The 26,938-nt window shown below is 39.1% G+C and overlaps 1 protein-coding gene across 5 annotated transcripts; it reads right to left on the bottom strand.

Annotated features, from left to right (window-relative positions):
• Positions 1 to 370: 370 nt before the first annotated feature.
• Positions 371 to 26,670, bottom strand: SECISBP2 (SECIS binding protein 2). 5 transcript variants are annotated; one of them, XM_080575115.1, is made up of 18 exons: positions 26,512 to 26,670; positions 25,616 to 25,761; positions 23,563 to 23,755; positions 21,685 to 21,811; positions 21,043 to 21,266; positions 20,225 to 20,312; positions 17,434 to 17,630; positions 16,708 to 16,863; positions 13,663 to 13,764; positions 12,478 to 12,597; positions 11,168 to 11,300; positions 8,611 to 8,780; positions 6,836 to 6,971; positions 6,030 to 6,159; positions 4,666 to 4,886; positions 3,763 to 3,917; positions 2,675 to 2,873; positions 371 to 1,871 (listed from the first exon to the last, which is right to left on the bottom strand). In XM_080575115.1, the coding sequence occupies exons 1-18, from the start codon at positions 26,551 to 26,553 to the stop codon at positions 1,762 to 1,764; spliced, it is 2,649 nt and encodes an 882-aa protein (XP_080431241.1). In that variant the 5' UTR covers positions 26,554 to 26,670; the 3' UTR covers positions 371 to 1,761. The 5 variants fall into 5 exon arrangements, with proteins under 5 accessions (XP_080431241.1, XP_080431239.1, XP_080431240.1 ...); XM_080575113.1 differs by having other exon boundaries at positions 23,563 to 23,824; positions 26,512 to 26,669; XM_080575114.1 differs by having other exon boundaries at positions 21,685 to 21,814; positions 26,512 to 26,669.
• Positions 26,671 to 26,938: the final 268 nt, after the last annotated feature.

Genomic DNA, 26,938 nt, shown 5'->3' with positions numbered 1-26,938 from the left:
TTCCAAAGTCATTTTTCATGTTCTTCTACAATAAGACAAAATAGAAAGTATGGCAAAAAATGAAGCTTTTGCTGTGATCTTCAGCAACTGGTCCCCATTCCACACTACCACACAGAGACTAGAAAAAATAGTTCAGCAGTTTTAGATGTGTATCAAAGTGGCACGAATGCTAACAAATCACAACCTACCTCCGGGTCAAGAATAGCTGCTGGGCAAACCCATCTTTCATCACTGGGATCAAATTCCATTTAAGATTAGAATAAATTAGGAGATGATCATCATAACCAGTAACCAACTGTGCATGTCAGCCCAAGTCTGGTTTACTTCCTTTACCAATGTTTTTGCTCACAACTAACAATTCAGGTATCCATTAAGTGCCCATCAGAAGAGTTTATTTAAATCACAAAGAAGGTCTCCAACATAGTTTATTGAAACAATATATTCTAATAGATTTTATACATCTTACATTCTACAAAAGTCTTTGAATTCTGAAATCATTTAAAGAAAGATTTTTGTATCACATCTAACTTAAAGAGGCAGCTACTTTTCAAAGTACTGCACTACAACAGTTAAATGTGAAGTATTTATTAATGCACTTCAAAGATGCTACCTGCAGCACATGACATCTATATATTTTTTTTTCAGAACAGCTGACCAGTTACATCTGCATCCTCCAAAGACTTCTTTTAGGCTTGTCCTCTTATGTCTGCGAGCTGCAGAGGTATTTATACAGGACATTCCCACTAAGGTGCTCCTCCACACCATTAAGAGCACATTTAGTTTTTAAATTTATTTCAAATATAAGATAAAAATTTTCCCTACCTTAGATACAAACAGAGGCTGATTAAAAAACTCTTGCATATATACACCGACACAACCCTAAAATAAAGGAATGAGGAGTCTGCCGGCATGGAAAAGGTACAGATAGATAGGACAGCAGGCTGGCCCATTCTGTGTCCTCCAGTATCCTTTAACTTCAAAGCAGGACCTGTAGTGAACTGATCTCAGTAACATCAGAGAACAGAAACATCAGCGCTGTTTCCTTTATCAACGTTAGAACATTCCCAAACAGAGCCTTTTCACTTCATGAATGTCCTCTATAGTTCATATTCTCTTCTTTACACCTGCAGTATGATCCCAGAACAATACATTATCACAGGAGAAGAACTAACTGGGAATCTTCATCATTATGGCCTTCCTTAATTAGGTTCTAACTAGCTGCGCCTGCCCAGAATTCACTTCTTGCTGACTGGTAGAGAGTGACAGTTGTGCCAGCCTGCCCACCTGAGTAGCTTTAGAAAGCATAACAAAAACAACAACATCATAAATCAAAATCCCAAATCCCCTAAGCTCCAAACATCCATCTTGTGGAATCTCTCCCCAAAGCAAACCATCTTGCTAACAAATTCTTTTGGTATATTGCACTGTTTACAAATCAAAAGTCCATAAAACCATTACTAGTATGCAAAGCCAGTTCAAGGTGTTCTGCATTAAGACAATTTGTTTGCTATTATCATCTGCTATAGTAATCAGCCAAGTACACAGAACTTTAAAAGAATTAGGCAGTGCCTCATGTACTCCAGTGTGCATTTTGCTTAAGGGGATTCAGAACAGTTTACTTAGCTGTCTTCAGATAATTTTTTAAGTTATTTTATCTTGCTATGCCATTTTCATAGATGGATATTTAATTTTAGATAAAGTATTTACAGATCTATAGAAAAATGCAAAACCTTAGAACACCTAACAGAATCGGATCTACATTTAGTGATGCTCTTCTGAATTCAGTACCGCCACATCAGCAGTTGCACTCTTTTCCAGTTCCAGCGCATAGGGGTTATACTCTTCTTCAAGCTTTCTCCTCCAGATTTTAACTAGAGAATATTAGAATAAAAGAAACACACAAAGAAAAACAAATCAAAATCCCCTAAGTTATTTTATAACACTTGAGGCAAAACCTAAAATGTAAAGTCATTGATTTTCAACTTCCTCCTCCTCAAAGTAAATGCTGAGATAAGTTGGCACATCTATCATGAAACATCACACGACCAATGAAACAATATTTTAAATACGCAGGAATGCACTGAGGTCCTTGATCCAGCCTCATACTCAAGCAAGGTTCAACTCTGAAGGTGTATCCAACTTTCAAAAACTCCTAAGTTTTCAAAACTTCCAAACAAGTTTTAAAGTTGCCTAGTATCTATAACAACTACTGTTGGCTGCTGAATGCATTAACAGAGCTGGAAGAATGTGTTTCTAGAAGTGCAAGGCCTTAACAAAACATGAACAATTTTGGACAGGAAGATGTATCTCAAACAAGCTTCAATACAGAACTTAAGTCCACCCTAAGTACAGAGTATATACACCTGGGGGGAGAGGTGTTGGTGGTAAAACACATTTGTAGGATTTTCTAACAAATGGGAATAACAACTCCATTAAAACCTCCTTGGATAAAGCAATGTGTTTCACCTCCCATCAGAGGATTTCAGAGGGATTTTGTCTAAGAGTTTCTCAGCTGGAGCTGACCTCAGTTTCACAGAATCAGGAAAACAAAAATCACAGAAAAGCACATCTCCCCCCTTACTAACCACTAACATGCCAGGTGTCATTTTTCCAGTGAAAATGGTGAAGTGGAATGAAGAGAAAACTAAACCAAAATTAGTCCCTAAATACTCACTATAATTTGGTACATCCTCAGAGTCCCTGGAAGCCGTTCTACCAGCGTCTGATAAGTAACTATTTTCATGTTCAGTGGTTACGATGTTAAGTTGAGCTTCTCTTAGTCTTCCTTCAGCTTCTTCCTCCAAAGCAGCTATCATATCTTTGTAGGCCTTCCTGGCCTCTGTTGTCAGCTGAACCATTCTATGAAAATGGTCCTATATAAATATAAAATACTAGTATTACTTACATGAGACAGTATGTTTTAACATCTCTATGAAAATCTGAATGAATATCCCTTATTCGGAACACATGCATATTTATATATAAAGTTGAAACCCAATGTGTATTTTTAGTCAGTAAGAACAGAAACTAAAATGTGCGTAGCAATATTTTGCTGCAAAATCATGAATGAAAATTTTTTCAAAACCAACTAATGTAGGTTTGTCCACACAAGTAAACACTGCAAAGTTTAAAACAGTCTTCTACACGCTACATTCATTTTCAAGGCAAGATTGTTATCCTGAAGATTCATTGAAACGTCTGTTCAGCTAACCAGAAGGTGGTGATCTTTAATACCTTCCACCTTTGGCCTTAGCTTTTTCCCTATTTTTAAGAATATTTTTATAAGCATCCATTGTCTGTTTGGGTTGGAAGGGACCTTACAGATCACCCACTTCCAACCCCCCTGCCATGGGCAGGGACACCTCCCACCAGACCAGGTTGCTCAAAGCCCCATCCTGCCTGGCCTTCAACACTTCCAGGAATGGGGCATATTGTAAACGATGCAACTCCACCACTTAAATGTTTATAAAACCAGAAAAACAAACCAAGCTTTTACAGAAACTTAACTCTCCTGAAACAAACAAGTTGGAAAGACATCTAGGTGGAGACAATGTCAGGAAAAGATTGTGAAATCACTTTTTGAACACTACTGAGTGGCTGTACATTTATAATTAATTTTTCATATAAGCCACTTACCTAGAATAAAGAATGCAGGTATGCAAAAGCAAAACAAGCAAAACCTTAAAGAAGGAACATTTTTTTTTCCCCTGCATGTAGAAAGTAAAGCTAAACAAAAGCATAAAACTTGATCTCTCAACTCACCTGAGCCCCATCATAGCTAAAAATTCCCACCACACTCACAGGCACTGCTTTGTTCACACAACGGCCTAGGGCCTTGCGATTAAGGGCAAAAACAAATGGGATATTCTGCTCACAGGCACAGTCGATAATGTTATGTAGTGTCTCATCCAACCCACCTGGAGCAGATAATAGAGTTAACAATGAACAACACTATTCGAGCTAGAAGACAGTGTTAAAAGATGATGAATACTACAGGATTATGGGAACATTTAGAAATGACAAGAGTTTGCAAGAACAAATACATGGATCTCAATAACAGTGTTAGATCTCCATTTTTAAAGGAGAATTTGACACTTTTTTGTTAATTAGCAGTATCCTTAGTCTGCTACTATTCTTTTTTTTTTGTATGTAAGGAACAATAAGTTTTACTACAGAAACAAATCAACTATAAAAAGATCTGACTGCTACGAAAATATTTAAAAGTTAGTAGAAATTAATGACAATAATTAGTAAAGCAATTTTTAAACAAAGAATCACTGACAACTTATTGTCAATCTGTAGCCTAAAAATACTGATAACAGGAGGGTTTCTTGTGTTGACACAACTGACATCAGTAACCTTTTTCTCTTCTCAGCTGTGCCAGTGCAATCTTTTGTGCAACTGCAATGCAAATCAGTAAGTAAACAGATGCCAGTTTCAAGTAACTTTCCCCACCCCAGATATTCTTGACTTAGTTCACACTTCAGATGCACAAAAGTAAACAATCTGAAAAAGGAAGACCTCTTTATATGATTGGATTTCAAAGGCTACTCAGATAGGTTCTGCCAATAAAAATAATAATAATCATCATCATAAGTATATGAAGTCCGCTTTTTTACATTTCTTTTATTAAACAAACTTTATTTTTTTTTTTAACTTATTTACCCTTTGACTGAATCTTTTCGCAGTTAGGAGAGATGATGACACACTTCAGTTTTTTCAGCCTCAGATGTTTCAAAACTTCTCTAAGCCCCATAACAAGCCTGCGCTTTATCTTAGCCTTTACTGGGTCTTTCTGATACAAACGATCTTGGAAACGAACCAGTTCTTTTAAGAGATCTGTCACACAACTGTCAACTTCTTTGCTAAGTACCTGGCTGCAATAACTGGAAGAAATAATAAATTAAATGTTAACAACTCTGAAATTACAAATATGTCTTTGTCCATTTTCTATTCCCACTCCAGACACACTTATGACATACAAGAAAAGAAATATTTACTTAAGATAATTGTAACTCTTCAAGAGCCAGGATTTACCTTGGACTCTCTTCTCATAATGGTATGTGAATTTGCCACTTGCCATCTTTCTGTTGACATCCTTAGATTATTTTTCCTTGAGACCCTTCCTTACTGAAGGGCTACTTGTGTAAAAAATGGGAAAAAATTAATTCAGAACCCTCATCTTTCCCAGGAAATACTAGAAAGATGAAGTACATCCATTTTTACCCTTTCATTATGAAAACCACAAAGCTGTGGTCTGATACTGAAGTTAAGTGAAATAGGACGAAAGACAAAAAGAACATATTCCTAATGTTCTGGGGAGGAGGAATTTGATTCAGATTTTCATCTTTATTATAAGTAGCCATGTATTTAAAGAAATAAACTAGAATTATTTACTTTTGTTGTTGAGCTTTTATTTAGATAGGTCAAAATAAAGATCCTCAGAAAAATGCTTGAATAGAAAATATTACATAAAGACATATTTATTGGTATAAATATATATATAGGTTTATGGTATAAATTTATATATATATGTTTTACTTTGGTTTGTTACCTGTGGTATCTAGCTGTGCTATCAAACCTTTCTTTAAGTTCTTAGCCACTGAAAAAAAATCTTAAGTAAATACTTTTTACATACTTGCTGTTTTTCCCGTCAGAAGAAAACCAAACTACACACTAAAAATAAGTGAGGTGTCCTACTCTTATTGTTGAGTATTGAGCTGGTACTCCATTTGTTTAATGCATGGTACTTATACTCAGCTACTTTTCCTTCCTTAGTCTCTCATGAATTCTTCACCTTTTTTTTCCTGCAAGTATAATTTATTCTCAAATGACAACTACAACAATGTACAAACAATGTCTCTGGATTTCATTTTTTCACTTGTGCACCAGCTTATAGAAAAAGAAATTTAGAATCTTAGACTAAACGCTAATTAGTTTTGCACAAAATGCAGTTAAAGTACCTTGTTAGAAAATTGCCACATTGGTGGTACTGTTGGAAAACAGGTATCAGTGCAATCAGTACTTACTCTCTAAATCTCCTACTATGGATTTTTGGAAGATTAGAAGTTAGCTGCTTTGAAGCCATAGAGCTTTCTGTAGACTCCTTGATCCCTGTGCTCTCCAGAAACCCTTCAGCAACTTGCATTACAGGAACAGCTATCATATAAATAAAGATGTTTCAATGAAAAGACAGACGACAAAGCTACTGTGAAGAGACTAACGTGAAGTACCTATCTCTTGAAGAGTTATTTCAGTATTACAACAGTAGTATGTGAACAAGTGTTTTTTTTTTTTTTTTTTAAATTCATAGAATCTTAGAGTTGGAAGGGTCCCACAAGGATAATGAAGTCCAACTTCTGGCTCCACACAGGACCATGCAAAAAACAGACTGTATTTCTGAGAGCATGGTCCAAATGCTTAACTCCAGCAAGCTTAGTGCTGGGACCACTTCCCTGGAGAGCCTGTTCCAGTGCCCGAACACCCTCTCAGTGAAGAACCTTCTCCAGTTTTCCAACCTGAACCCTCCCCTGTCACCATTAGTTATTGTTCCTCTTTTTAAAACATACTGCCATAGAGATGCGGGGAGTCTCATTATGACATATAATAAATCCAACAGGCATAAAAGTGTGAAATAGTAACCAGAATCCCAATTACTCAGCTACAGTGAGCATCAACTTTGGCATACTTTAAACTCTAGATAAGCCAGTGTTGAATCTTTGAAAATTTTGAAGTTACATTTTCATTTGGCAGTATTTGGTATAATTTTTGAAAGTACCAAGTGTGCTCACTCTCAAATCTCAATGTACATACTATGTTATAGCTTGCAAGATACCTGCTTGACTATCCTGTAGAAGTGTTTCAACTTCAGTAGTATTTCCTGCAGACAGACAAGTATCTCCATCTTTTGGTATTGCTGTTTGTTCTAACAGGTGTTGCTGTTTTCGCTGCTCTCTTTCTTTCAGAATAATCTAAAATATAGAAATAAAAAAAAAAAATCAGTATCACAGATAAAAAACAGTTTCTCTTACCAAGTGTTTACATATGGATCAAAGAACTTTGGTGCTATATTTCAAGACTTACATGTATTTTTAAGTTTACATATAAATTCTGCAGTTCTTCAAAATAACATAGAGAAGAAAAGATATTCCTTAAATCTACATTAAAAAGGATCTTTTTTTCCTAGACTACCAGCAGCTGGGTGGAGAAAGCTATTTCTAGTGATCTGCCTTGCTGGCAAATGAAAAAATGTCTCCCTCTTTACCTTTCTTCTTCAAACAATCAATTTCTAGCACTTCAGCTAAGCATTCAAACTCTCTTTCCCACCCACCCACCCTGCATCATGCACATTGGAATTTGCTTAACCAAGAATCTACCAATCTACCTTCTCCATTTGTTCCCCTGTTAAGAATCCCAAGTCAGTCTCTATTGCACTGCTTGCTGTTTCTGAACTTGCAGGTTGGAAAACAAACAAACGAACAAAAAAACAAACTACAGATCAATATCTGTATGGTACACTGAAGAAGGAAGGGAAGTAAGACATGCTCAATCCAAATATGCTGCTATAGGTGAAATCACTAATCAGTTTCTTGAAACGCATCTTCCTTCTCTGCCTTTGTAGCTGGCTAAGAAGTGGTCATTATACATATGGCTGCCAAGATCAGCTAACCTGGCCAAACTTTGTAATGAACTACACCATGGAACCTAATTGCCATAGTAAATTTCTCCATTTGTGTTTGTCAAAGAAGAAAGAAGAACAAAGATAATCCATACCATACTCAGAACACAGATATTATGCAGACGAAGCGGATATTTGTCTTCTCAGACCCACTTTGGAAAATAGATGGCATGAAAATAGAACAGCCAAAAGACTCAACAGTAATTACTGTCCCTCCCCTCTCCCCCCCCCCCCCCCCCCCAAGAGTTTGTTATGGTTTTATAGTGTACAGTTCTCGAATTCAAACAGTCAGCACAGAACGACTAGTAAACTACCTTCGCTAACGCCATAAGGACTTTTCTAGACCAAGATGTAACCCAGTGATGGAGTATTACATCTGGGGAAAGGAAAGTGCCAGAAATGAAACCAGTGGTATTACAAAAATACTCTGTATAGGCGGCATGACAAGAAACAACATGAATGGGCAAAGAGGGAAGAGAACTGAAACCCCCAGGCTGATCTAACACTAGTTACTGGAGAGTCAGCAGAAATTCTTGCTTGGAAGAACCCAGATACATTAAACACTAACTTTGCATGTTCATTATCCCCACTCCTGAAAATCAGCGTATCTTGTCCAAACCAAACAAGGTTTCTTTGGATGTCCCCCTGTTCCAGTCATTTGCACACACTTTGGTAGTGACAGCTATCTTCAGCTATAAAGTCATGTAAGTGAGGAAATATATTTTTGGGGGAAATGTTATATGCTGTTTGGTAAGACTTCTCCTCTTCCTCCCCTTTTCTATTTAAACCAAGGAAAGCCAAAACTGAATTTTGGCAAGCAGAAGCTGAGATGCCTATCTCTGTAACAAGAATTTTAACAGACTCAGAGTAATACTAAAATTACATTAGCCTATAACGTACTATGATTCTATAAACGTTAAAAATATCAGCACCTTTTTAAGAGGTGTTGGTCTCTTTGCTTTAGGGACTTCTCTCTGCTTCCCTTTCTTTACCAAAGGAGCGCTGGAATCCAAAGGGTTATGAGGCATCTTTCCTTGATTTAACCGGTGACTTTTTGTGGTTGTAGCAGGTTCTTTAGAAAGCAATGGTATGGCACCACCAACTGAGATAAAAAAGAAGTCTGTATCAGACAACTAGCACAAAATACCTAAAGCAGAATCCAATGCAAGATTAATGACTGGAATAGGACTAGTATGAGCATATTAAATTCGTGTTGCTTCTAAGAATGTTTACAGGCAATTCTGTGTCATTAAACGGTGCTCTTTAATAAAGATACTTTTAGACCCCTCCCAAGTTAATGACATTTCCTCTACTATTATCATACTACCAGAATCACAAACTCTGTCTCAGAAGTAGAATTTGGCAGATCACTGCACTCCATGCTGCCTTTAACACCAAGCCACCTCAGCTTAGTAAACCTTCAGAAATCTCCGTGTTTCACTGTAAAACTACTGCTAAGTCTCTGGTGCTCAATCTAAACATCTCTCTGAAGATGTCCACTTTACCTGCACTTTTCAGAGGGCTTAGGGCCCAGAGGCTTTAAATGACTGGCCGAGTGACTGAACTTGGAACTGCCAAACCATACCCTAACAAATACTCTCCATTTTCAACCCAGGGTCACTAAGAATTACTGTATCTTGTAACTTCCATTACCTGCAATATAAACCAGGTTACGTTACCAAGTAAATGAACATGATGACATAAGTAACAGTGGAACGAGCTTGACACCTCTGCACCTGAGGCAACCTCTTCTCACTAAAAATTACACAAAGCTTCTGGCAATTTGTCTTAAGCCATCTTCATTTACTGCTTACAAAGTCTTTATGTGCTGATCCTCCAATATCACATACAGCACAATTAGCATAAGCTGCTTACTTCACAAATCTCTTACACCACTACTTTTCTCTTTAGGCACTGTGCAACAAAGGCAAACTGAGAACACTGCCAAGAACGCGGTGCAGTATGGTAGCACAGGCGTCGTCAAGAATTAAAACTGGATTTGAAGCAATACGTACGTCCTGCAGGCACCTCAGAGCTCTTATGCTGCTGAAACTGATGACTTCAACAGTTTGTCATTTTGAATGACTGATGCATTTCCAGAATTTAATTTAAATTCAAATAGATACTGCTTTACTATGTTTTTCCACCTATACGTTATTCACCAAATGAAGTAGTAAGTGGAATGAAATAATTTCAGCTGCAGTTGCATTCCCTGCCTTTCTTGCTCACTGTGCTTTGTTTCCAGCTACAGAGATCAGCACAATGCTATTTTACAAACTAATGCTGCATTTTGATATGCACTGATTTAACTGCACTGAATAACACTAAAATAAAAATAGAAAAGTGAGGTAACATCTGCCTTACAATTTGAGGATGTCAACACGATACAAAAATTTGTCTTGTGCAGGTAATCTGTTACTAGAAAGGAAGTACTGCAACCCATAAATTCATGACCCACCACCTACTTTCCAATCTGTGTATTATATAATTATGTATTATATATCCGTGTATTATATAATTATGTAAAACTGGTTGTTAGCCCCTCCACAGTACCAGCTGATTCAAATGGGGGAAAATAAAAATCAACTGCAGAATTAAAAAAAACATCGTACAAGATCTCTCAGCTAAGCCTCATTGAAGACTAGTACTTTGAGCTTTTTTGAAAAGCTTATAAAGATATCACATTAAACTTTGTGAGATGAACGCTCCTTCAATTAGCTCTTTTCACAGTACCAAAATCATGAGAGAACATTTATCATCCTTAAGTTCCGGCAAACACCATGATTCTTTTTGCAAAATGTACAGCACTAACACAGCTAGGACTAAATTTTGACCTGGCACTGGTCTATTTGTTTCCTTGGTATGCATCAACAGGGTTTGAAGGATTCTATCACCAAAATTTAGCATTTTGTTAAAAGCCACTATTGCACAATTCTCAGGAACAGCAGAACTCATCCTTTGAATTGGGCTGAGTGACTCTCATATAACCCCTGTGTTTACAAAGCAGTTTTTTTGCATAAGGTAACAGCTCTAGGGTTTTTAGCATCAGAAGAGTTTAATATGGCCTTTGTTATTGTGTAACCCCTTCCTGTAAGCTAAAAGCACAGCAGTAACACACTTACTTAAGACAAAACAAAAACTTCCAAAAACATTAATATTTTCCTCAAAACTAAATTTCAATCACCTTTCATAGTTATATGATTTATTTTTATTTTTTTTTTTACAGTTCAGTGTCTTGAAGATTTTTCTTGCCCCAACTCTTCCTCTAAAAATTTCAGGCTTTCATGTCTTTTTTTAAATAAACGAATGAATTAAAAAACAACAACAAATACACACAAAACACAAGATGATTTTCTCTTGCATCTTGCGAACGATGCTGCTGCCTGAATATACATGTATGATTATATATCAGAATCAGGCTGCATTTTAAGTTTGAATACTGAAACACAACTCAAGTTGAAAGTAAGTAAATTTAACCATAACCAGTACCTGAAAACACCACAGACTTAGAAGATTGTTTTGACTTCTCTGTTTGCTGTTTCTGCTCCAAGACTGCCAGCATGCCACCTAAATCCAGTTGCACAGGAATTTGACTCTTCTTACCACTGCTCTTGGATGTTTCCTGAGCAAATGAAGAATAGATTAAACTGTTTTCCATTTCTGAATGCAGAGACTGTTGAAGAATATATTCTTACAAACTTAATTCACAGTACACTTTTAATTTTTAACTTGATGTAATCAAACTATTTTGCTCTTTAAACTCATATGAACTTTAACGTGAAACATAAAAAGTCAAAAACAGTTCAAATACTGTGTTGTTACTTTTTAATAGTTACTGAAATAAAGCATAGAATAATCAAGTCTTTATTAAAGCAGGTGTTTCATGTCAGGATCACACTTCGGTCAAATTGCCACCTATTTCTGAAAAAGAAAAAAGGCCTTACCAGAATTGAAAGTTTTGTTAAAAGTACAGTGAATTTTCTAGGGCATGTGATTGCAATACACATACATCACTATCTTCAATGCTTTTTTAAAAAAGAGGTCACCAGCTCTTCCTTTAAGCAGCATTGCCTTATAAGCACTAATCTTTCTGTCTGCTTTGAAGAGAAGTTGAAAGTGGTGTCCCATATTTGCCACCACATGTAATGATTCAGAATATAAAAAGATTACACATGAATAGACTAGTAAAGACTAAGAAAGGGAAAACTGTGACTGCAGAACATGATAAGAAAATAACTCACAGATTTTGTACTTACTTTGGAAGATCAGATATATTCCTTAACTGTGTTAAAACAGGAGATAATATGATCTCCTCTTGCTGAGTGCAAGATCTTACCTTTCATCAGAGCTATGCCAGAACCTACAAGCCAACATGGAACTACTTATTGACCTCACTGCTGTGGTGTTTTTCTCCTTCTTGACCCAGGCTAAGTGGATCTCCATGTCTTAATCTGGCCAAACCATTTTCAAGAGGTTCTCAACTTCTTAAGACAATCAGTGAGGGTTGGATTTATGTCATGATCAAGTAAGAGAGGAGAAAGAAAAATTGCAATACCTGAAACTTGCATACATTAAAAAGCTATTATTTTCCCCTAAAAATTGTAACACAAACCAGGAGGGTAGCAATTACTACACCTGAGCGTTTTAAGTCAAGAGGACCTTGTCACTTACCTTGAAGTAAGGATGAGGAACTATGAATACAATCATGGAAGAGCTTGGACTTAGTCTTATATTTAAATACGTTAGTTTCCTTTGTAATTTTGAATTGACAACTTATTTTCAAATATAAATTAATTTACCTGCATTTTCTTCCTTTCTAACGGTAAAGACGAAGCCTGCTTCCCTGACAATACATCTACTTTAGGAGTCCCATCCAGTGTGGGAGAGCAACTATCCCAAGACTCTTTGGGGTAATGGACCTTTATTTAGAGACAAAAGGTAACAAGGAAGAAAAAGTATTAAAAGACACAAAAAGGGTAAAGTGAAAGTGGTATTAAATTCATTTGGTGTATGCTAGTCATCCTATCTACAGTAAATGGGGTTTAAAACTATGATCTACATCTTAAGTAGCAATGAAATTCTTGTAACAGTGAAATCACTTATTTGCTGCCCTATTACATCAGACTCATATTTACTTACTTTTTTCATATTTGGAATTAAAAACAGCAAAGCAGCTTCCTCGTCAAATACTTGTTATGAAGAAATATAAGCTACTTTATGATAACGCCTCTACAACCTATGCATGTTTTGAGAGGTGATATTCCACTTGAGCTTACAAAAGTCAAAGGCTTCTCTCATTTTCACTGCAGGTCTGCAAACTGTTTTCTTTATAGCAAACCTGGTTTGAGCAATCACCATGCCTTTTACTGCCTTGAGCAGTAAAAAGCAAAAAAAGAAAAAAAAAAGGACAAAAATTTCTACCAACAAAACTGGCTTCAAAGAAAAAGGAACACAAATTTTTACCTTTATTATTTATTTGCTCTGCAAGAGCAATCATATTTCCAATCCTTGTGATTTATGTTTGGGATTCATTCCCATATTGAATAAATTTCTATATTAATCCTTAATAAATTTCCAAATGAATCCTTAATTCATTTCACTTATGGCAAATTAAGTAGCTTGGATTTATGACCAATGTCAGACTGAAGTACTTACCCTTGCACAGTTTGACAACAGTGTTACACAATTCAGATGCCAGTGAAATTTGATTGTATGCACAAACAGTAAAGCCAGAAAATGAGTCTTCCTATTTTTTTTGTCCTTTTATGAAATGCAAAATTAAACCTTAATGTCCTATGTAGGAAAATCCTCAATCTACTGAATACATTGACTTTACAGAGAACCTATGGGGAACGCCATGGGTAGAGAGCTACATTGTAGGCATTCACATTTAGTCAAGAGAATTCCATCTTCATTCAGCTAAAACCTGCAGTCTTTTCATGCTTATTTTCTTAAAATTCAGGTAAAGTTATAAGATTACTTACTTCAGCTTGCTTTCTAACAGCAGGAATAAATGGTGGTTTCTGAAATCCTGATTTGTTTCTCCTATCAAAAGCAGCTGCCAGATCAGGAAACTCCTCAGCATCCTAAATAAATTAAACAGAAAATGATGCTTTTGTATGAACCATCAAGTCCATATTCTCAAAACTGAGTTTTCCTATGTTCAAATGGTTTTCTCCCTGCTTATCACTCACTTACCATCATTTATTTCACTGTACAAAAATTCAGAAGCTGAGGGTAGCGCCACCAACTATAATCAGCACTACAATGGTTAAATCAACTAGGCAGTAGTAGTTAATTCAGGGCTGAAAGAGCTTAGGAAAGAAATGCTTCCAACAGCAGCTTGTTATTGCTGTCAGCTGATACAAATACTTAGACGTAAATGGCTCCTAAAGGAGTGTTTTTCAGATCATTTAACAGCCTTGCAAACAACTCCCCTCTTCTTCCAGTACAGTCTCCAGCTGTGCAACTCTGCCTTAAATATGTTAGTGGTGAAGAACAAAAGGACAGGCAAAGGGGTAATAACTCTTGACTACAGTACGGAAATAAACAGATAAATCAGTCAAGTGATTATGTAGCCATATACACTTAGCAAATTTTAATAGCAAAGGATCCAGATTCTGGATTAATTAAGTCACTGGTACAGACAGGGTGGAGCTTGCTCCACCCTGGTCACTTTATACCCAGGAGAGCTTCAATCAGAATGACCCAAAACCACCAGCCTGGTTTTAATTCAATTGCTTCTCCTCCCACTTTCTAAGAGGCCTTTTCAGCTGTGACAATACTGCTGAACATACCAACACTTCTTCTCGAGCCTGGAAGACTTCATATAAACAGCCCAAGTTAGCATGTTTAAGAACAGGCAAGCTCAGTCTGTGCAGACACACCTAACTCAATAAATTATTTTAGAAGATGGTTGTAAGTAGGTCAAAAGAAGACTGGAAGAAAGGGAAAATGTTTCGTGAACGCACTCTTCCATCTTAAGGATTTCTTCAACCAGAGTTAGTACCTTTGGATTTCAATAGCCCTCAGTAGAACAAATATTTATTTCAGTTTGTCCGATCACTTACTGAATTTACATAAACTTCTGGCATTTGCAACACCCTGTAGTAAAGGGAATAGTCAAAATCTAGCACTCAGAGTGGCGTAATACCTCCTTATATTTGTTCTTAACTCATTACATAGAAAAACCAGAGGACATAAAAACAAAATAATGAAATCAAGCAAATAATTTCCTTTTTATTCTCGTCTCTTTTGATTCCTTCTAAGACATCTATTTTATAGACCAAGAAATCTTACTTTATTCAGTCTTGCCTCCCACAGGAACAGTTTGATACCTTTGATTGTTGTCAGAGCCCTCCCTCTATCTTTTTTTAGTTCAGGTATGTGTATTTTTTTTTTTTTTAAGGAGTAAGGGGCACACAAACTAGTACCCACATTCTATTTAGATCAGATCTGTCCTGGATTTATATGTTGTCATAATGTTTTCCATTTTCTTTCCTATTTTTCTATGAATAATTCATAACACTGTTTGTATGTTTGACCAGTACTACTAGCACTGGCCTAATTTGATGCTGTTACTAATAATTTCTTCCCTCAGGGAAAATACCTGGCTCAGAGACATTCATTGTGGACATAAAAACAGGATTACTTTTCCCCACATGCACTAATTTACGCATATTAGGAGTTTCTATTAATTAGTGACTTTTACGAAATCTAGTAAGCATTTCAATACATTCCTCCAGTGAGCAGCTGCAAATACAGAACCTTCTTAAGTTCTCAAGGTCCCCAGAAGTTCCATGTGCACGATCCTTTTATGTTCTTCTATTTCAAGGATATCATACAAGCATCTCATGCATTTTTCACACTCAAGCTTTCCTATCAAACCAGGAGGAGGCTCTGAAAGCTGTTCCCAGCTACGACCCCAGATGCTGCATCCACATCATGGATTTCAGTGCAATATGTACATTCTGTTCTATGATCCTTTGTGATTTCTTTTTTCCTTTTTTTTGTCTTCATCAGTACCATTACCTTTCTACTATTTTCCACAATTCCTGCATTCCTGCCACTCTTTCTGTTTAGATAAGTCATTCACAGATCAGATATTCTATTTTGGCATGTAGTTAAAAAAAAAGGGGGGGGGGGGGGTGGAATTTTGTAATGCAGGAAAGATCATGCAGATCTTTGATTCTATCCACAATTCAATAATGAAAAGGTCTGTTAACAAAGTCATTTCTTTTGCCCTACCAGGACAATGAACCACGCATGCAATGACAGTTCTGACATATGTTCCATGTTAAAATGTACAGAACAGAAGCCAGCCAAGAGGGTTTCTTTATGTTGTCATTTCACAGACTGAACATTACATACACTACATCAAACAAATCAACACGTGGTTACTGTTGTACAATACTGGTCTTTCAATGAAGGGTTGTTAAACCACAGATCATACAACAGTTCTTTAAGGTGAGAGTCTAAGGCCTTCATGATACTGATACACAAAAGTATCAATACACTAATATGCATATTACAGTTATACAAATTAAAATAATAATGAAAAAATAATTAGCAATCAGGAATATAAATGAATAGTGACAACTACGTTCCATAAGAATTGCTTCCAGATTTGAGATGGGCTGAAGCACATTACCAATATCGCATTCTTTAATACTGTGGCACACTACGGTATCAAGTATACTCCCCATCCACTGCACACTTTGCTTTCTGAAACAGCTACTGCGCAATATTTTTCATTTAGGAAATCTGCCTTTTATTGGAACCTGTTAACATCCAGATTCTCCAGTCTTTCCTGCACAACTATGCTACTTCAATCCCTGATAAGTCAAAAGGCACAACCGCTCCCCACCTGTACCTTCTAACAAAAACCTTAACTGACACGGACATGACCCAATTTCCTCTACTAATGGCGTTTGAACTTAAATGTATGGAAAGCTGACTAACATCTGGTCTTCCAATACACACTCATAACACTAAAAAAAATTATCACAACAAAAACCTCCTCACTGTACCTCAATCCTTGGTGGTTCTTGTATTGCAGTAGATTCATTCTGAGTTTTTTCTACATCAGTAGGTGACTTGTTTTTCTTTTTCTTCTTTTTCTTTTTCTTCTTCTTTGCTGACACTTCTTCAGGCTCAGTTCCATTAGCATCAGTTTTTGTTTCTGTCTGTTAACAAAAATCATGAGGTATGACTATTAGAAATTGATTTATTTCATTATCACCTATGAAAATAAATACATGAGTGACCTCACTTAAACAAATAACATGCATCTTAGTCAGCTTAGGCTAGAAAATTCAAGATCTCTTAGTAACTCAGAGGTACTGCAAGAACTCTTCATTTGAAGCACATTAAATAATTATCAGAACATATCTGGACTACTGAGATTCCAGTATGAAATTTCCACCCCGGTAGGACAAGATTTCCATGTTTTGTTCCTGTTTCAGAATGTGGGAATTTCAAAAAAGTCCAGCCTAAAAGTGACATATTCAAATCAGCTATTTTGGAATTTTGTGTTGATGGATTTGCATTGTTTTTCTGATACCTAGTTATTCTTTTTTTGACCACAAGTGAAGAAAAAAAATCTAATAAGGACAACGTAACTTTATATTACTTCCTAAAAGTTACACTAGAAGTTTACATTATATAGTATCTAAGGAAAAAAGGCAGTGTCTCACAGCAAGAGACATGACCACACAGTAAGAGAAATTAGTTTAAAGCAAATAATTCTCAAGTACCTTTACTTGACTATCCTGCTTTCCTTTGCCTCTGGGAAGACCTTCAGATGCTGATGACAAAGTAGTTTTCTTCGGGGGGCCTCTGGGAAGACCTTCAGATGCTGATGACAACGTAGTTTTCTTCGGGGGCTGTGAAAGTACCATAGCCCAAGACAGATGTGGCTGAGCAGAGCCATCTGTAGATGCTTCAGGAAATGCTGTTGTGGAAAAAAAAAAGTGATATCCAAAGATGTCACAAAATATTTCTCAAATATTCAGAAGACACAGGGTCAATAGTGATTTAATCGAGGACTAGCAAATATATCATAAAGCTATATTCTCTGTGAGGAGGGAGTGAAATAAGATGCTGGGGTGGTTTTACTCGGGTGGGCGGCTGAGCTCCACCACAACCGCTCTCTCACTCCCCCTCCTCAAAGAGGGACAGGGAGAAAAATATGATGAAAAGGGCTCAAGGGTTGAGATATGAATGAGGAGATCGCACAGTAATTACTGTGATGGGCAAAACAGACTCAGTGTAGGAAGATGGTAAGATTTATTACCTATTACTAACAAGCTAGCGAAGTGAGAAACAAAGCAAAGAAATCAAAAGCACCTTCCCCCCCATCCACCCTCTTCCACCTCCTCCTCCCGAGCGGCACAGGGGAACGGGGGAATGGGGGTTTTGGTCAGCCTACAGCGCTGCTTCTCCGCCGCTCCCTCACGGTCCCTCCCTGCCCCTGCTCCCCGTGGGGTCCCTCCCACGGGATGCCGTCCTTCCCGAACTGAGCCTGCGGGGGCTGCCCGCAGGCAGCAGCTCTTCAAGACCTGCTCCCACACGGCTCCGTACCACGGGGTCCATCCATCCCCCAGGAGCAAACTGCTCCAGCACGGGTCCCCCACGGGTGGGCGGCAGCTCCCCCCAGACCCCCTGCTCCTCCATGGTCTCCTCTCCACGGGCTACAGGTCCGGCCCGGGGCCTGCTCCAGCAGGGGTCTTCCACAGGCCGCAGCCTCCATCAGTGCAGGTCCACCTGCTCCACTGTGGTCTCCTCCACGGGCTGCAGCATGGAACCCTGCTCCACAATGGTACTCCATGGGCTGCAGGGGGACAGCCTGCTTCACCACGGTCCTCACCACAGGCCGCAGGGGACTTCTGCTCCGGCACCTGGAGCACCTTTTCCCCTCCTTATTCACTGACCTTGGCACCTGCAAGGTTGTTCCTCACTCCTCTCACTCTCCCAACTGCTCTGTGTGTGGCGCAGCATTTTTTTCCCCGTCTTAAATATGCTCTCGCAGAGGCGCTAAACAACATCACTTATTGGCTCAGCTCTGGTCAGCAGTGGGGCCCTTACCAAACACGGGGCAGCTTCTAGATGCTTCTCACAGAAGCCACCCCTATGGCCCACTGCTACCAAAACCTTGCCATGTAAACCCACTACAGATGCTTCCTTACACATTTCACTCCTTCAGGAAAATTTTCAGAGTTACAACTACTCCACATATTGTCAGGCACAGAAGTTCCCCTGCAGCCTACCTAGAAGACCATGGTGAATGAAACAGGTCGTCACCTTGTAGGCCATGGGGGACCCCACAAGGTAGCAGGTGAACATGCCCTGAGGGAAGCTGCAGCCTGTGGAGAGGCCACGCTGGAGCAGGCTGCTGGCACGCAGGCCACATCAGTCTCTTTCTGAAGGACTCTACCCCGCAGCACGGAGCCATGTGGGAGCAGGTCTTGAAGAGCTGCTGCCTGCGGGCAGCCCCCGCAGGCTCAGTTCGGGCAGGACGGCATCCCGTGGGAGGGACCCCACGGGGAGCAGGGGCAGGGAGGGACCGTGAGGGAGCAGCAGAGACTGACTGCAGCCCTGCTCCCTGTTCCCCTGTGCTGCTTGGGGGGAGGAGGTAGAAGACTCGGGAGAGAAGGAGTGAGGTTGAGTCTGGGATAAGGTTGGGGTGGGGGGGTATGCAGGGAAGGTCATTTTGGGGTTGTCCTTGTTTCTCACCATATACTCTACTTTTAGTTGGCAATAAATTAAATTTATCTACTCCAAGTTGAGTCTGTTTTGCCTCTGATGGTAACTGGTAAGCACTCTCCCTGTCTTTTGATCCTCTTGATCCACAAGAGGATTTTTGACTCTCTTGATCCACAAGCTTTTCCATCTTATTTTCTCCCTCTGGCAGGTTGAGGAGGGGGAGTGCAGCTTTGTGGGCACACAAGGTTAACCCTAACATTTATTTGAAACATCAATTTTATTCAGGGGGATAGGAACTGACAGCAGCATTTGGGGAAAAATGTTATCAGATTACTTCAAAGTTAGCGGAATAACTTTATCCTTGGACAAATCTTCAGCAGCTTTTACAGAAATAACATATGCCACAGAATAAAAAAAGAGTACATACTAGACACTACACTGTCAGCTATTTAAAATGAATTTGCTTCTGATCAAATATCTGTCACATTTATTTTTGAAAAAATTTGAAAATTACTAAGTTCCAATAATCAATATGCATCACTTCCTCTCCTTATAAACAATGCAGAAGGCAACAACAGCAACATTAGCCTTTCAACATCAGAGAGACAACATAGAAAGAGGACAACCCCAATTTTGATCTGCTAATGAAATCTATATGCAAGAATAAGCTATAAGTGGTCACCTCATCTGAAAGAAACTGAAAAAGCTTTTTTTTTTCTTTATGAGCTTGCTGTCTAATTCCTTGTTTATAGTTCAGCAGATCCTGACAATACTTAATTTTTGCAAATTGATAAATGCAAGCAGTTCAAATATGTGGAAATAATTGATGTCTGTAGCACTTACCTCTACCATCAAATGAAGAGGGAATTAAGCTGGCTACTGTTTCATTTAAAGTTTTTGATGGGGCTTTGTTTTCCACAGAAACATCTTCCTGTAAAATGGAGTCAGGTGTCATACAAATATGAACAAAAACACTTACCTAAACAGAGCTAAAACTTAAAATTAAAAAATCCTCAACCCATGCAAACAAAGGTGTAGGGAATTTTGCAGCCCACCTTTTTTTGTTGCTATTCTTAGTGGAATCAACATCTGGACCCCATTGCATTATAAAATATAAGCAGATGCTTTTCCTGTGTTGTACAAGTAAGGTGACTACTTCCATTTTACAAAATTACCCAAAGAATGATTCTAAAACATTTTCTTGTTCATTCTTAATCTCCCAAGAACACTGAAAACAAAGTCCATCGCCAAACTCAAACTAGCAATGAAGAAAAGGAACAGCAAAAAGGTATTCTCTCCATCACAAGCAGTTTTCCACTGAAAGGTACTGGAAGTCTCATGCTATTTGGATTTTTTCAAAATAAGTCATCTATAACCACTGTTAAAAACTCTGATTCAACATGCTTGGCATACTGCTGAATGTGTCAATATTACCAATCTAAACTGTCATAGTACTTGGCTTTCCTGTATCTGCTCGCAGAACCAGACAACGAAGGAACAGAGAGAAAGAGTAAAAGAGAAAAAAGGTGTAAAACCTCTAGCTATGAAACTTCCCACTTGCAAGCTACTTAAACAGGTATTAACATAATGCAAAAATAGTTTCTTGAATTTTGGAAAAAAAATATTTTTATGAGTTCTGCAACATGAAAGCATTAGCTAACCTTTGTGTTCAACAAAAGAGACATCCGTGGTTGACTAAGGCACATAAGGTTACTTTCCACTGAACATACTGGTCCATTTTTATGATGTACATTCAATGTCTCACTGCTTCCCCAACTCTGTGACTTGTGGAAATCCAAAATAGTAGTTTCAAAGGCAGGTATAGGAAGAGACTCTATTTTTGGAGTTTGAGCTGACTTCTTGCTTGCAGTTTTACCGAACCTGTCTGAATAAAGCATGTAAAGTCTAAAAAATAAAACTTGCTTGCAATCATCTCTGTATGTCCTATAGCATACCAGTTGACATAGCTACTGTAACCGTTACAAGAACTATTGCTGTACACACCTCATAGTAAAACAAACAAACAAACCAAACCCTAGTGATTATAACCAACTTGTATAAACAACAACAAATTGACAAGCAACTGTAAATTCTGATGCTTGTTTAGGAAATTTTTATATCAATTTACATGAGCTTGTGCAATCAACAAAAAGGCATTACCATCTGTTGTCAAAAAGTCACATAAAAAAAGTCCTGTTCCTTAACCACTCTAGATACAGAAAGATGATCACAAACTAGAGGTTATAACAGTCAAATATTTTACATTTATTCTACATGTTTCAAACCAAACAAGCCATTTATACCTGGCTTCATGGAATCTCTGCTGCATGCAGAGGACTGGAACAAAGTTGTGTTCATGATCCTGACAGAGGACTCCTCTTCATCATGCTTCTTCTTGCCTGATTTTTTCTCACCCTCTTTTGATCTCCTCTGCTGCAAAGTATTTGTGACATATTTAGTTGATTCTATTTGAACTTAATAAAACCAAGTTAACAAACTGTGCACCTGAAGCCTGAAAATGAAGCTAATACATCATAAATACTAAACCATAACCACAAATAACCAACAAACCCCAGAACAGCCAGCAAGTGATTTGTTACTGAATTTTATCTACTTTGTTACCTTTTAACTGCGCTACTTGTAGTCCATGGAAAACGGATTATTCCATGCCTCTATGCAATGGTGTTTTAAGATCTCATTAAAATTAATCATAGCACTGTCAAAAGCTTAAAATCATTTGGTCTTAAATTGTCCAGTCTTATTTTCTAAGACTGAGTTTCTTCTAGAAAAGGACTAAAATCCTAAAAGCATTCCAAGCTTTTGACTAAACTACATACTATGGCCAAAACCAGGCAAGACTGACGTAACAGCAGTCAAAATACTCGCAGAAAACAGTAAATAGAAAAAATACAGATATACATTCCCAGTAAAGGAAACGATTCACCTACACTACACCAAAATCCTGAAGCCTTGTGATGGTCACAATAAACCTTTTTTTGGCAGAGCTGGGCTCTGGAATCAGTACGGCAGACAAAGAAAAAGGACAAGGTTAGCACCTATGCAAACCACACTGTATCAACCTAGAGGCATGGCTTAACTCTTTCTGATTAGAGGATTCTGGACTAAATTTGAAGTACATCCTGCACCAATACCATTTTCTTGGGTAGGGGGATGAGGTATTTTCTGACCTTGAAAACTAAATTGTTAAAGCCTTAAAAGATGTGATCAAATAAATGCAAAGACACAAAAAAATCAGTAATTTCTCTCTTAAAGATCACAAAATGTAAACGACAGGAGCAGTGCCAAAAAGACTGTCAAACTGTACTCAGCTCAGCCTAGGCTCACAAAGATCGCAGAACTCCCCTCAAAAGTTAAACTAAGTTTCTTCATATTACTTCAGCCATGTTAACTCAGCCAGTCATCTCCCCAGGGAGCTTCAGTGCTTGATTTTCCCTCAGCAAGAAAAATACTAATTTCAGATTTGAGGAACTTGCCTTTTTTTTTTCTTGTTTGTTTCTTTGTTAGAAAATAGATCTATCCTGAAAATAAGCTTCAGGAAATGTATCCCTAACAGACAGACACACAAAATTCTCTGAAGGTGTTCACTGAACATCTGTTTCACTTTTGATTGCAAGAGAGCATTTCTAACATGAGCCTTTCTTCCCTCTCCACTCCAACACGTTCCTAGTCTCAGGGGGACTGTTTTCTACTATAACAGGTCTTGGAAATCCGTCAACAATATATGCGATATGATCGCATATTGGTCATGTAGCTGATCACAGCCATCAGTTCTCTACAATTCATGTTCATGGAGGCTGCTAATGGCTTAAAAACAGCCCCACTCCCTACCCTGAAAGCCCAAATATTGAATGAAGGAATGAAGGAAAGCATGGTTCAGAAGTGATTTTTTTTTTTTCTCCAGATGTTACTTTCTTAGGAAAAACAATACATTCCTCTTGAGTTCCAAAAATGCTTCTTGAAAAACTGTATTGGCTTGAATTGTAGAATTCCATGAACTTTTTCAAAATATGAAGTTGGACTCATTAACACTAACATCCTCTTTAACCACCGTTCATTACTGCTACAGGAACAGAGAGAGATTAATCACTTTAAAAAGGAATAAAACATTTAGACTGATTTAAAACAAGATCATAACTTTTAAAAACAGTGTATTTGCTTACCTTTGGAAGATTCTTACTTTCTTGTCTGATTGGATACTGTTGCTGGACAGATTCACTAACTATGCCAGAATCACTACAGAGTGCTGAGTTGTTACAAGGATGGTGTGAGCCAGCTATTGGATATATATTTGAAACAACATCAGGTGAGTAATAGCTGCTGGAGTATTCACAGAATGCAGGATCTCCCATAGCACTATGTGACGGACATTGAGAAAAAGATGAGAAGTCATCCCAGGGTAAATCTTCAGCATATAGTCGGTGCCTAGACAAACATACCATTCCTGGTCTGAAGGATTTGTTTAACAAGAAAGCTATATTTCAAAACAAAAGTATTCCATGTTATTGCAATTAAGTATTTGCTCACTGCTATAAGATGTTTAAAAAATACATATTTTGTTTTGGATAAAACATGCAGTTTAGGAAATATTTAAAAATACAGGTGTTATCTGTTTCCAAGTTGCGAACCTAGTATGCTTTATATTTATAGCCCTCATTTCTGTCTACGGTAACTGGATTTCTTTGTTCTTATTTTTGGTCAGCTTTTTCTTGTGAAACAAAGCAAATGCACAGTATAACGACACAACACGCATTACACACTTGACTACAAAAATACAAGCACTAAACAGTGAAATCTACCCTAAAATACCATAATAACAAAGGATGAGTATAGCATCTTATGGGGTAGAAGGCATGTATAAAATACAAAGCACATGTCTAATTCATGCCTTTTTCCTTCAAATGTGTACTCAAAGTTTCCTTCCAATTTCATTCTATAATTTCTACAGAAACTGCATGCTGAGGTACAAACTTGATTAGGGAGGGAGGAAGGACATTTCTCAGCTGTTGTGTTGAGATGAAGACAGTTTAATAGGAAAGAAAAGGGAGTGAAAAATAAAATTCTGTCTAAATTTTAAAGCTGTTCAGCATGAAGCTGCCAACATCTCAACCTTGGGTAGATGATGAAAAACAGAAAAACGCCCCCATCAGAACAAGGTGCTTGTTGGAATTCTGATAAACTGTAGTCAAAATAACTCCTGCAATCACAACTTACAGCGAAAAAAAAGTAATAACTCTGAGTCACAATAACAACTATGGCTCAGTCCCAACGAGGCAAAAGATTAAGGAGAATACTGCTTGTCTGCTATTTTTTTAACGTTAAAAAATACCACAGATGAGGCCATACTCTCCTCAAAGTTAAACTTACATTACAAATAAAATTGTTCTGAAAGTACTCAGATTCCCTGTAAGATAATATGGCTGAGGTGCTAAGACAGACTACAATTAATGTGTTCTCTAAGGTTCTAACTGAACTTGAAAGGACGTAATTTTGCAATAACTGCAAAATTAATTCAATGTTTAGAGTTTTGAGATCCTGAGATGCAACTAGAGAACTCAATAGCATCACAAGATTATTACGATACTCAATTATTTCCTATCCTAGTACACGGGCCTTTTTCTAGACAACTCTGGGGTTAACAACGCATTTACAAATCTACCATGAACGCCTGTTTTCAGGCCTCCTTAAGAAAACAAAACAAAACAAACAAAAAAAAAAACACCCACACTTTTAGAAACCGCTAGAATTCTTGCTGAAATTGCCTTTCTGGGGCTGTGCAGGTTGTGAAGAGGAGATTCAGGAGTAAACCCATGGAATATTTAAATGTTTTGTTACAGGAAAAACCCTCTTGAAGGATCTTTCTCTTGCTTTTACGTGACTGTCTCTACCCCAGCCCTGTCATAACACGGCCGTTCTTTCACTCAAGGACTGGATTCCACCCCTTCCAGGGCAGGAGGCAGCCAGATCTGTCATTACAGACCAACAAACTCTCTGTAATACTCCTTAACAATACGGGGCCTGGGGAACAGGAGATGAGGCACCAGACATATGCCCAAACAACAGAAATGCACAAATCTAAACCTTGAAGACAACAGGGGGAGCATTTCTAGAGGCAGAATATCAGTGTATCAGAGCTTTGACTTTCCAAGAGCACTCAGTGTCCAAAACGGGAAAGCTAAAATCCCCCAAGAAATAAGATTCAGAAAACGTACATACTTGTCCAAAGACGGTTCCTGAACAAACGGGTAGCACGTAGTTAAGTACTTAGGAAAGACACACGCTGCAGAGGGTTCTGACCATGCCATGGTTACTGCTGCATGTTTTGGGACAAATGGTTTGACTTCTGCTGATAACTTGATGCCCTGAGAAACAAAACATTTTTTTTTGGCTACATGCACTTTGAGATTAATATTACAAGTGAAAAACATTCACTCCCGTGAGCTTAACTGTCACAGAAGAGCGTCAGTTTGCTCTCTTTGCTCTAACAAAGCATGTAAAACAACAAAGTTCACCAAAAAGAAACAGAGGAAGAGGGAGAAGAAAAATGAAGGAACCCTAAGAGAAACGTGACTGCTCTGGAAAATTATTTCCTTCAGTGCCAACGTTGTCGTTAAACAGTCACACGGGTCCACTCCAGAAAGCCCGCGGGATGGCTTAGCAGAAGATGCACAGGGTAAGCTCAAACTCCCGACCAGCACTACTGCAAGGTCTGAGGCTGCACGCATGTAACCGTACCGGCTTGCTTTGTTTACCTCTGCATTTTAAGGCACTCTGTGCGAAACGAACGCTTAATTACAAAGCCTTCCCATTTCTGGTACGACACCAATCTACCCGGGTGCATTTCCCACCTGCCCTGAACCACCACCGACCCGCGCTGGGTGCGCGCACACGCCGGGGCACCGACAACAGGCGGCGTTCATTGCAACGCAACCAGCAGCTGCAACAAGTCACTTTGGCAGCGGGTTACGCGCGCCGGTCACCGCCTGTGCCGGCAGCTACGAGCACAGGCGAGGCTTTGCGACACCCCCCGGGGGCAATCCCCGGGCCCGGCCCCGCCGCCATCCCGGGCCTGCTGGCCCCCGGAGCAGCCGCGGGGCTGCGGCCGGCCTTACCTCGGCGCCTGGCAGCGGTGCCGGCCGCCTCTCCGCCGACATGCCGAGGGCAGGGCCGGGCCGGGCCGGGCCCCCTCAGCTCCCTTCGCCTCCGCTCCGCGCCGCTCCCCGGCCGCCTGGGGCTGCGCGCAGCGGCGCGGGGCGATGACGTGCTGAGCCCGCGGCCGGCCTCGGGACGGGACCCGGCGGGGCGGGGCGGGGCGGGGCGGGCACCGGGGGGCCGCGGCCGGGGGGCGGCGAGGGGCGGGCGGGGCTGGCCAGCGGGGCGGCTTGGCCGGGGGCTCACGGGCTGTTTCCCCCGGCGGGCCGCTCAGCGCCGCCTGGCGCCGCGTTACGCCTCAAGCGCACGGCGGTGGGGAAGGTCTGCTGTGCGTCGAGGCCGTGTGCCGGCAAGGGGGAGCCAGCACAACTTCCTGCACGAGGGCCG

The sequence above is a fragment of the Anser brachyrhynchus genome (genome assembly GCF_964034855.1).
Source record: "Anser brachyrhynchus genome assembly, chromosome: Z".
In the NCBI taxonomy this organism is placed as follows: domain Eukaryota; kingdom Metazoa; phylum Chordata; class Aves; order Anseriformes; family Anatidae; genus Anser; species Anser brachyrhynchus.
Note: the sequence above shows the minus strand (reverse complement) of the source record. Positions and strands in the feature narration are given on the sequence as shown.